The sequence below is a fragment of the Acipenser ruthenus genome, chromosome 33 (assembly GCF_902713425.1).
Source record: "Acipenser ruthenus chromosome 33, fAciRut3.2 maternal haplotype, whole genome shotgun sequence".
Lineage (NCBI taxonomy): Eukaryota > Metazoa > Chordata > Actinopteri > Acipenseriformes > Acipenseridae > Acipenser > Acipenser ruthenus.
The window spans coordinates 3,336,176-3,348,356 of NC_081221.1; the positions used below are offsets into that span (position 1 = coordinate 3,336,176).

Genomic DNA, 12,181 nt, shown 5'->3' on the forward strand with positions numbered 1-12,181 from the left:
CCCATTCTGTGCACCAAAAGGTACTTCCTTTATCAAGAACACATTTGGCATGTAAAAAAATACCAGAAAAACTTCAAAGCCTGAAACATTACAAAAGCAGCTGTGAATACCATGTAGGTGAACAATAGGGCCCTTATTGCATAGATGGATTCAGGGTCTGTGATCTTGCGTAGGTGTTTGGAACGTATGGACACGCCTAGCCTGAATCCAGCTATTTTCTTTCCCTGGAGCCAGCAGAAGTAAGTCCCCTTGTCATCCTTCTGTACAACGCGGAAATGCAGGTTATTGCCTTGGTCGATGTATATCCGCGTGGTCTTGTTGAGTCCCACCATGAACTCGGCACGGTACAGCCTTTCTTCACCTTTGTCCCAGGCCACGGCGTGCTCAGGTCTAGCCCCTGGACAAGCCAGGATTAGAGGGTAGCCCACTGGATGCATGTGGTATTGAATGGCCACCGTGGGAGTTTTGGAACTAAATCCCAAGATTTCTAGAAAGGATTTTTCCCCGGTTAATACCTCAGATGGAGGAGGGCAGGTGGTTATACAGCTGCGGACTAGGTACTCTGCTTTCTTCATCTGCAGTTTCTTCTTGAAGCGGCGGGGGACAGAGGCTGACCCGCAAGAGGCCACGCTTGGGATCTTGCGTCTATAGCGGCTGTAAAGGAATTGACTTTGGAAGTAGCAGAACCCCACTTTGGTCTGCTCGCCTCTCATGTCACATCGGTCACACATGGTCCAGTCCCAGAAACTAGTGAAAACATTATATTCCTTGGTCTTTTCAGGCTCTCCTGGTTTCACAGCTTGATGTAGGTCATTTTTGGAAATCGCCGTGCTACGCGCTTCCTCTGTATATCCACATCATAACCATAAAAGAATTCCCCTCTGGATGTACCGCAGATGTAGTGGCCGGAATCGCTATGTTGGGAACGGAAGATAACCAGGCTGAAAAGACGGATAATGAAGCGGTTCTGGATGTCTGATCCCAGCCCTATTTCTGCAGAGTCTATGAACTTGGTGCCGTTGAAATCGGTCAGGATTCTGGTATTCATGTGGCCAAGGTATTTCTGGTAGAACCAGACCACATCGTTGACCTCTTCAGGTTTACAGTTGCAAGGGAGCTCTATAGTCATGTCAGCTAAATAAGCTGCATTATCAAAGATCAGGAAAGCAGGGCAAGGGATCTTAGCAAAGATATCTTCTTTTTCCTCTTCTGCTCATAGGACTTCAATGAAGGGATAAACTTCACAAGAAACAAAGCAAACACTTTGATCATGAGCTCCATTTTAAAACATCTCTGTTCCAATATTGAGATGACAGAGTGAATGATTTGCTTAGCTGCTCAAAGACTTGGTTCCAATCTACTTGTTCTAGAATGTGCACGTGCTAACAGTGTTCTAGAATAATCCATTTAGAATGCTGAATTGTGTGGAAATTATAAATAGACAATACACAAAACTTTATGACCACCATTTCTTAGAATTACACAAAAACAGAATTCAAACTTTGCCAAAGTTTACCTGGCACTAGAAGATAGTTGTTAAGGTACAGGATCCTAACTAATATGCCATATTGGCAAATGTTTAAACTAATTTATTTGTGAAGTTCTCTGTATACCAAGGGTTGCAACATTCCCGTTTAACCATTCCCACATTCTTCTTATGTAATTTTCACAAATGGAAACGTGGTCAACCTGAAGACAATTTATTTGAATCTAAAATTCATAGGAGTATGATGACAAACAATAGTCTAATGAAAACAGCAGAGGGTACAAAATTCCAACTCTCCAAAGTTTACAACAACAGTTAGAAACTGCGACAGAACCAGAATTCTAAAATCATGGAAAACAAGTTTCAGAGTTACAGACATTACTAACTAATGTGATTTGTTCTTTAATATTCTACTGAATATTAATACAGAAATGTATGCAATTGTGATCGCGCACCACCTTTCCTGACATGAGTAAAAAAAAATAATAATAATAATACATGTATCACAAATCACAACTGTGTTATGTATAGTCTTAATTCACTAACTTCTACAAATGACTGGTGGTTTCAACTATAGCCTTTGGTGTAAAGTAATAGTGCACTGTGCACCTCTACAGACATGTAGAAATACTAAAAGAAGCTAAAATTCAATTTCGACTAATAGGCTTTTTCAACGTCTTTGTTTTTTGAAGACATTGAAAAAGACTTCTTCCCGAAACTTTTGTCTTTGAGTTTTAGTTTATTTTAGTATTATTAAATGAAAGTGTTATTGAGTGTTAGTAGTTATGGATGATACCTCTATATACATGGAAATGAACTGGCACTAACCTCTATAATATCGGTCTGTGAGCGGACTTTTTGTCCAGAAGATGATGCCAGTGAGTTCCAAGGTTGGTACCTTCGTCCTCCTACTTTGTCCTTTCTGTCCAGTGGCTTCAGGTGTGATGCCTGCACAATATCCCTGGTAAAAAAAAAATAAGCAAAGAAACTGTTTTTTTTATTAATATTTTTGTATATAGCCTTTTTTAAAACTGATTTAAAAAAATATATATATCTCTAACCGCATTGCATGTTTTTTTTTTTTTAAAAGCTAATTAAGAGCAAAAAAAAAAAAAAAAGGCAAATAAATAGCGTGGGTACTTTGACTATAATGCAAATGACATGAACTTTTTCAAATTATGATTGTGTTATTCTATACTTACTTTAACTGCTTCAGTTGAATTGCGACAGAATGTTAATTGTTTTCACTGAAACCCATGCGGGCTAATACTTTATTTCACAAGCATATGCTGTTCAATCTAAACTGAAACTTACCTGAACTCCTCATACGACGCCACTTTCTGATGAATGGCACGGAACTTGGCATCATTTTCTCTCTGGTACTTCTTGTCAGCTGCCACTGCTGCCTCCAGCTCTCGCTCCAGGGCAGAAAAGTTCATGGTTTCTGATTCGTCCATTTGCAAAGCTAAAGAAAAGAGAAAAATAAAATTCTGAAAGTGGTGACTTCTCAATTGCACCATACTGGTATATATATATATATATATATATATATATATATATATATATATATATATTGTGATATAGCGGGTGGTGAGAGACGGCAGGGAGGGGGTTAAAACCTCCCTGCTATAGAAATGCACCGTTTTGATTTGTGTTGCTTTATTGTTTCATTTGATTTTCTAATTGATTTCTTAATTGTCTTATTGTTTTGTTTAATTGTTTTATTGTTAATTATCATCCGCACCTGGGCGCTATTGGAAATTAGGCCCAGGTGCGGGGTTTAAAAGGAGAGCAGGCAGTCTGCTCAGGGCTGCTAAAGAGAAGGAGGCAGAAAGGAGTGCTCTGCTTCCTGGCAGTCCCGAGGAAAAAGGTACAGTGTTAAACCTGTGTGGTTAAGTTGTGTGGAACAGGGAAACGGCTTAGCCGTCCTGTGGTAGTTAGGTTCCTGCGTGTGTAGTTAGTGCTCAGAAGAGCTAGGTGTTTATTTTGTGTGCTTTGTGTTACGTTTGTGTTTATTAAAAAAATAGCGCAACCGCGCTGAAATCCATTTGAGTGTCCTGGGTCGTGTTTTTAAAGGGGCAACGAACCCGAGAGGGTGAGTCCGTTTCACATATGGTGGCAGAGAGTGTGGGCGCCCCTAAGACCCAGAAAATGGACCTACTACAGATGATCGAGCAGATCAATAGAAATGCCGCTGCTCAGAAGGAGCAGCTGGAGAGATGGGAGAGAGAGATGGGGTTGGCTCCAGTGAAGAGGAGGGAGCCAACAGAATTGGAGCGGTTACTCCTGGAATGGGAGCAGGCGAGCGTAGCTCCACAGTCTCCTGAGCCCAGAGGGGAGGAGCTGCCGCTGCCAGAGCCCAGAGGGGAGGAGCCGCCGCTGCCAGAGCCCAGAGGGGAGGAGCCGCCGCTGCCAGAGCCCAGAGGGGAGGAGCCGCCGCTGCCAGAGCCCAGAGGGGAGGAGCCGCCGCTGCCAGAGCCCAGAGGGGAGGAGCCGCCGCTGCCAGAGCCCAGAGGGGAGGAGCCGCCGCTGCCAGAGCCCAGAGGGGAGGAGCCGCCGCTGCCAGAGCCCAGAGGGGAGGAGCCGCCGCTGCCAGAGCCCAGAGGGGAGGAGCCGCCGCTGCCAGAGCCCAGAGGGGAGGAGCCGCCGCTGCCAGAGCCCAGAGGGGAGGAGCCGCCGCTGCCAGAGCCCAGAGGGGAGGAGCCGCCGCTGCCAGAGCCCAGAGGGGAGGAGCCGCCAGAGCCCAGAGGGGAGGAGCTGCCGCTGCCAGAGCCCAGAGGGGAGGAGCCGCTGCTTCTGGAGCCCGGGGAGGAGGGGGAACGCATATCTCCACCACAGCCCCGAGCACCACCCCTATGGTCCAGTCCGGCGCTGCTGCGTCCAGTCCCTCACTCCTTGCTCCAGGACACCCGGCCGGTCTTCCCGGACCTTCCTGCGCTGGACCTAGAGCCCAGGAGTCTGCAGCACTGGCCACAGCTTTGCCCCTGGTTCCCTGCTCCGCTCTCCCCGAGCACCCAGACGTCGCTGGGCTGCTGCCAGACGTCGCTGTCACTCCCCCTGTTCGCTGCTTCGCTTCCCCTGGGTGATCGGACGTCACTGCGCCGGTTCCCAGGGGAAGATCTCTGTCCACTGCTGCATCCTCCAGTGCCACGGTCTACGCTCCGGTCGCCCCTGTCGAACCGTTGGGACCCCTTGTCGCCGGTGCGCGGTCCTTACCTGGCTGAGCCGGGATGTGGACCGATCCACCCTCAAGCCTGCCCGTGGAAGAGGGCAAGAAAGGACATTTATGGACTTGAGGGTGGGTGGTTGTGTTTTAGGGGAGGAGGTGGCCGTCTCGTGGCCTGTGTCTTGTAAAGACAAGAGGGGAGGTGTGTGATATAGCGGGTGGTGAGAGACGGCAGGGAGGGGGTTAAAACCTCCCTGCTATAGAAATGCACCGTTTTGATTTGTGTTGCTTTATTGTTTCATTTGATTTTCTAATTGATTTCTTAATTGTCTTATTGTTTTGTTTAATTGTTTTATTGTTAATTATCATCCGCACCTGGGCGCTATTGGAAATTAGGCCCAGGTGCGGGGTTTAAAAGGAGAGCAGGCAGTCTGCTCAGGGCTGCTAAAGAGAAGGAGGCAGAAAGGAGTGCTCTGCTTCCTGGCAGTCCCGAGGAAAAAGGTACAGTGTTAAACCTGTGTGGTTAAGTTGTGTGGAACAGGGAAACGGCTTAGCCGTCCTGTGGTAGTTAGGTTCCTGCGTGTGTAGTTAGTGCTCAGAAGAGCTAGGTGTTTATTTTGTGTGCTTTGTGTTACGTTTGTGTTTATTAAAAAAATAGCGCAACCGCGCTGAAAAAAATCCATTTGAGTGTCCTGGGTCGTGTTTTTAAAGGGGCAACGAACCCAAGTGGGTGAGTCCTTTTACTATATATATATATATATATATATATATATATACACACACACACACAATAATCTCCGGGCTAAGAGAACACCCCTTGGCAAGCAAGCAAAGTGTTCTTATTACAGTCAAAGTGTTCTCTAAAGCCCCTTTCACACTGGCATTCTCTACCTGGGTCAGAACCTACCTAGGTCAGGATGCGGTGTCATGCGGGTCAGCTACGTGATTTCACACTGCTTTTGATAAAGCAGGGTTGACCTGGGTGACAGACGCAAGTACACAATGCACGTATCAATGCCCTGGAAGCAGCTTGTGATTAGAGCAAATGTTTCTACATCCCTGCTGCAATCTGGCTCATCTGTGTCTCAAATCAACAAAAATATGGCTAAACAGAATAAACAGAAGTGTTCCTTGCGGAAGTGAAACCTTCACACAGGCGTGGCTGTTTGTTATTGCACCGGCTCATGAACTGCCGTCATGCATTTTGTCTCATTCAACCCGAGTCAAAGCGTGTCGACACACATCCTGAGGTGGGTCGCTGGGACCCGGGTTAACCCAGGTACGACCCAGATACATGGTTTCACACTACGCGGGATTGTGACCCGGGTAGCCAGAGCCCGGATCCGGACCCGAGTAGGAGTGCCAGCGGGGCTTTAGACAGAGTTAGCCACCAGACACAATAAATACATATGCATTACTTGTCATGATACGCGTGCATCAAAATATGGAATGAACTGAATAAGTAAAGCAAAACAATAGGCAAGTGTATGTTAATAAACTATAATAATAATAATAATAATAAAGTAACAGGCAAACTAACGTTAATAAAACTAAACCAAAACAACAGTCAAAAAGCTTAAATCTCTATGTACTGTACTATGAAATTAGCTGGGGGGAAATTATACATTTCCATTGATTACCACTGTGTGTGTGTATATATATATATATATATATATATATATATATATATATACACACAGTGCCTTGCAAAAGTATTCAGACCCCTGACCAATTCAAGATAACGCAAATGAAAAACAAAATATAAATGTCGTAGAACCCCAAACTGTATTGCTGCTTTACTACTAATTCGTTACAATTCGATAACCTAAATAATACTAACTTTAATTATTAATTACAACAATGTTTTAAAGAAATAAACGTGCTTACCTGAAGTTACGCTTGGCTTGCGCAGTCATTTGCACTCAGAACGCGTCTCTATGGCAACCAACCCCAGCTGCTTCCGTTTTAGATTGATTTGCCCTTAGCAGGTAGCCATCTTTGTAACTGGAAGAAACAAGGTTTAATGTGCCATCTAGTGTTGAGAACGAAAATGGTATATATGGTCATTGTTTTCCTGATCTTTGTGAAGTGCGATTTTCTGAACTCGTACCATAAGGTATAAAAATTGTATCTTAATTGTGTATTTTCAAAAAAAATGACTAATTACAGTTGTCAACGCACTGAGTTTCACTTCATTTGAGCTGCTCATACTGTTGACTTGTATATTTTATTATTATTATTATTATTATTATTATTATTATTATTATTATTATTATTATTATTTAATTTTTCTATGCCGTTAAAATACATAATGGTAAACAAAACATTTGCAAGCATTTTCTTACATATTAAATTACCCCAGTTGTAAACGTTTCTTTTTATATTTTCCTTAAAAAAACTAAACAAAACAAAACAAAAAAAAAACATACTGCTTGCTTGACACTTCCCGTTTAATCAAACCAATTCATCATGTTTGCGAATAGATACTACCTAATTGTTTGCTCTATTTAAAAGAATCAGAAATAACCTGTTAAATCATCGTTTATCCTCAGTACAATGCTCTGGAGATCAGTAAAATAATTTGGTTTATTTTAACTACATTAGCAGTGAATATCTCTCACCAGCCAGCAGCAACGAATGAAAAGCTTTTGTTTTTGTTGAGCTCCGTCTTGCCCAGCACAACACAACCCCGCACAAGTTTACAGCAATTATACAAATGCAGCACTTGGATTTATCATATTTTCAGAAAATAAACCCTAAAACTGGATTTTAGGAATGTTCTAACTGGAATAATGCTCAAGTTTGAACTACAACTGCTGTTGTGAAATCTCTGTTATCCAAACTTATTGGGAACAATGTTACAAATCAATTAGCATGTTCAATCACATTTTTACATTTAAATTCGTTTTTTCATGATTTTTTTTTCTCAATGACATGAGAGCAGGAGATCACCAGAATGCTGAGGCTGTGTGGTCCAGTGGTTAAAGAAAAGGGCTTGTAACCAGGAGGTCCCCGATTCAGATCTCACCTCAGCCACTGACTCATTGTGTGACCCTGAGCAAGTCACTTAACCTCCTTGAGCTCCGTCTTTCGGGTGAGATGCAATTGTAAATGACTCTGCAGCTGATGCATAGTTCACACACCCTAGTCTCTGTAAGTCGCCTTGGATAAAGGTGTCTGCTAAATAAATAAAATAAGTCAGGATAGTTTACTGTATTGGGGCAATCCCAGTGTTATGGATTTGGCATTTACACACAGCATGTAACTGTATAACCATAGACTATCCCTTAATGAATTTAATTAACATGGTTGAGTAAAATTAAAACATTGCTTTTTAAAGCCCGTCCTGGACAGTGTTTTTGGAGCTACCCAATGATGATCCTGTTAAGCATGGATGGGAGAGGAAAGGACAAACATTACGGTATATTCCCAAAAGTCTATGATTTGTGGGACCTCCACCCAGAATAATGTAATTTTCTAAGAAGCACTTGGCTGCTCCCCACAATCATATTATAATGTATCACATCATTATTATTTTTATTTTAATGGCACAGCCTAAAGTCCAGTATTATGGATGCGATGGTGTCTGAACTGCAAAAGATTCAAAAATCTTTAAATGGGCCAGGGTAACATAGTTTGTCATCTGAAACCTAAACAAATTGAATTCAAGACAGAATTATGAAAGTCAATTTAAGGTTCAACCTGTATTTACATGTCTTAAAAAAAATCCTATCCACTGCAGTGAGCATGTAGCATCTTTAGAAAGCATTGTGAATTAGGTCAAAGCATCATATTTTAGTTTTAAAGCATTATGTAATAGCTATGCCTAGGTCTTCAGAAATGTTTTCACAGATCTTTCCTAGCACAACAGCATTCTGACGTGTCACATGCTTACAAGACTAGTAAGAACCTGAAACAAGAATGTGTACTAAAGAATGTGCATGGCAAGTTTCATCACTACTGATGAACGATACTGAAGACAGAGAGGGACAATTAGCCTTCTGACTTATTTATATGAGTTTTATAACATACAGTACTACCCATTTCTATTGCACATTGGAGTTTTAAAACTTTGATGTCAAATTTGTGTGTGTGTGTGAGTGTGGGCGATGTGAAACCTCAGATCTCAAATTAAGAATGAGACTGTTCCTTTAAAAATAACTTGCCTCTTGAGGCGGAGACTAAAGACCCAGTTTAAAAAGAGGTTTGTTTTTTTCACACTGAATACCAAGCTGTAGCTGCTTCTCTTTTATTCAGTTTGAGGCCCAGCGGGTTGAGCTGTGCTGCTTCTGTTTTCTTGTTGGTTTGTTTTTTTTCCGATGTTCACACATTGCAGAGCACAGGCCAGGACAACATGAATGACCAGAACAACACTGAGGAGATGCAGAGGATATTTCAGGAGGCCCCTGCAGCCAGACAGTGTCTCCTGGACAACTACAGCAACCTGCACAAGGTAGCCGAGTACTGTGAGAGCAACTACTTGCAGGTAAGACCCAGCCATTACTGTAAATGCATATAACAGTTTACATTTCTTTACATTACTCGACTTGATTAGAGCAGACCTTGTTTACTGTCCCATTTGTTTATGCATACAGACCTTTACGTCCACTATGCCACTTATTCATATACACACTGTTTAACAGTAGGGGGTCATAGATTCTGTTGAATTTCCTGTGTTTGTGGACTATGACTAAATACTGAATATTAAATAAATACACTATTGTTTTACATGCTTACTTCTGATCACAGAAGTAAGCATGTAAAACAATACATCTGGATATATCTGGATGTTGTTAAATTGTTTAGACTCTAAACTATAACTCTGAACTTAGGAAGCAAGTTGAAATCAAAAACGTGGATCCCGTTTTTTTTTTTGTTTTTTTTTTCTCATGCTGTCTCGACCAGATCAAGATTTCTAGAGGTAGCAGCTTCTCTGCCTCAGGACCAAAATCCTCCTCAGGGCTCTCCATAGTGACACACAGGGCCTCTCTTTCTCTCCAGGGCTTCAACAAATTTACATGATAAATTTGGAGTGGTTTTCGGTGGTCAGGCTGCCTGATTTCATAATTGACCCTCCCTATCGCCCGGACCACCTCGTAGGGGCCTTGCCACTTGGCAAACAACTTAGAATCCGAGGAGGGAAGGAGCAGCAGTACCTTGTCACCAGGTCGAAAGGTCCGAATTCGTGCATTTTTATTGTACTGCTGCCGTTGCCGCTGCTGGGTGTTGCGCAAGTTCTCTTGTGCCAATCAACCAACTAATTCCAAGCGGTCTCTCAAGAGTAGTACATATTTGACTACATTTTTGGAATTTTTTTGTCCCTCCCAACCCTCTCGCACCAGATCGAGAATGCCCCAGGGTTGTCTGCCATACAGAAGCTCAAACGGAGAGAACCCCGTCGAGCTCTGCGGCACCTCTCTCACTGCAAACATGAGGAAAGGGAGGAGTTTAGCCCAATGCTTCTGCTCTTGATCAACAAAGCGTCTCAGCATCTGCTTCAGTGTCTGATTAAAGCGCTCCACCAAACCGTCTGTCTGCGGATGGTACACAGAGGTTCGAATAGAGCGAATTTTCAAGATTTTATACACCTCCTTCAGAGTGTCGGACATGAAACTAGTTCCCTGATCCGTCAGAATCTCCTTGGGAATCCCTACTCTCGCAATAACCTGCACTAATTCTTTGGCTATGGCGCTGGCACAAGTGGATCGCAGAGGCACCGCCTCCGGATATCGCGTCGCATAGTCCACCATCGCTAGGATGTGCGTATATCCGGAGTCGGAAGGCAGCACTGGACCCACTATATCCATCGCCATACGTTCGAAGGGGGTACAAACCAGGGGCAGTGAGACCAGCGGGGCCGGGCGAACTCGTGCCGGCGCTACTCGTTGGCAGTCAGGGCACTCCGCTACATATTTCTTCACATCGTCATGCAGTCCCATCCAATAAAACCGGGCCAAAATCCGTTCCAAAGTCTTTTCCCGCCCCAGGTGGCCAGAAAAGGGGATGTCATGCGCCAGCCGCAGGACCTCCTGGCAGAAAGACTTTGGAACTAATAATTGTGTTACCGGCTGTCCGGTTCCCGGGGCTTGGGATATCCTATACAGTAAGTGCCCAGACACGATGAAGTGAGGAAATGTGAGCGGCCCGCAGCCATCAACTTCCTTCCCCTCAACAGACCGAACCCGCCACCGGATGTGCACCAGAGTAGGGTCATTATCTTGCTCCCACTCTAGATCCACATCCCGGTCCCAGAATTGCGGTATGCTGAGTGGAGGTTTCGTAGCCTCAGCTCTAGGCGCCTCAGTAACCCGCTCCGGCTGGTCACACTGAACCCCCACCCCCTTCTGCGTGCGCTTGACAGATACCACAGACTCTCCCACCAGGTCCCAACCTTGTCTCATTAATGTTCCCTCTAGTTTCTCAGCCCTACGCTCTCGCTTTGTTTTCCGGGGCCGGAATCTGGAGGGAAACAAAGTAGTGTGCCACGGGAAGACTTGCCCAATTGTGTCTCCCGTTGCAACCACTCCCTTTACGGTCAGAGGTTTGGTCGGGATGACCTTCAGCTCGCCGATCCTGGGCCTCCAGCAGGGCGGCCACCACGTTTGGGTCCATCCTCTCAATCCCACTTCTGACCCCACGTGTGGTGGGTTATGGAAGGAAGTGACGGAGACAGGCAGCCAGTGAGGTACAACCTGCGCACCAGCAAGGCAGGGCTGGGCAGGGTTTTATTAATATTCCGTATGGAAAATAGCAGGGGTCAAAAGACACTAGAGACACAAAAGTTAAAACAAAACATTTGCGTGGTTCATCCCCGCGGTGGCAATCGGTGTCCTCCAGCTGCTGCCCCAGTTCCCTCCTGAGGCTTCACAAACACAAAGGCACAGACAGAAGGTGAAGCCACACTCTTATCTTGTCGTCACAATTGCAACAAGTCAGAATTCTGATCCTGTATAGGGTGGCTTAACGAGAGAGAGAGAGAGAGAGAGAGAGAGAGAGAAATACAGGAGTAGAAGGCAGTGTGTTATCAGCTGTGTCTTGCTTGGGAAAGGCTGTTTAAAGTGTGGGCTGGGTTAACCAAAAAAGCTGACACTTATAAGGACCTTGACAGCTTTTTTTGTAACCTAGCTCTGTGTGGCTCTAGGCTAGAATATCCATTTTGTGTTTAGAGGACTACATTATTTTTCTGATAGAATCTAAACCTTAAATTAAAATAACTGTTTAAACATATAATGTAAAAATCTTACTCATAATAAAACATAGTATGCATCAGCACAGATAAAAAGAAGACAATACATTGACTGTAGGCATCACGGAATCATGAAAGAGTTCATAATTTGGCACATTCCAAAACGGAGTGTTTGATGGATAGGTGTTTTTTTTTCACAGTGCTGATAGATAATGCCTTCCTATGTGCATGAGTGAATTTGAAGACATGGTGTGGTGGGTTATGGAAGGAAGTGACGGAGACAGGCAGCCAGTGAGGTACAACCTGCGCACCAGCAAGGCAGGGCTGGGCAGAGTTTTATTAA

General features: G+C 44.1%; 2 protein-coding genes across 4 annotated transcripts in view; one reads left to right on the plus strand and one right to left on the minus strand.

Moving 5' to 3' along the window:
* The window catches only part of LOC131704939 (coiled-coil domain-containing protein 103-like), a 64,277-nt gene extending 57,655 nt beyond the window's left edge, over nt 1-6,622 (minus strand). For 2 of the 3 annotated variants that reach the window (XM_059006523.1, XM_059006524.1), the window contains exons 1-3: nt 6,540-6,622; nt 2,801-2,951; nt 2,315-2,447 (exon numbers count right to left, since the gene is read on the minus strand). In XM_059006523.1, the coding sequence (XP_058862506.1) occupies nt 2,315-2,447; nt 2,801-2,943 (276 nt within the window). In that variant the 5' untranslated portion in view covers nt 2,944-2,951; nt 6,540-6,622. Of the gene's footprint in view, nt 1-1,049; nt 1,240-2,314; nt 2,448-2,800; nt 2,952-6,539 lie in introns of those variants that run through there. The other variant, XM_059006521.1, reaches the window with a different exon arrangement.
* Nucleotides 6,623-8,621: 1,999 nt separating this feature from the next.
* The window catches only part of LOC117433482 (angiotensin-converting enzyme-like), a 54,753-nt gene continuing 51,193 nt past the window's right edge, over nt 8,622-12,181 (plus strand). Inside the window, exon 1 of the mRNA XM_059006526.1 lies at nt 8,622-9,138. Within this exon, the coding sequence (XP_058862509.1) occupies nt 9,007-9,138 (132 nt within the window). The 5' untranslated portion in view covers nt 8,622-9,006. The remainder of the gene's footprint in view (nt 9,139-12,181) is intronic.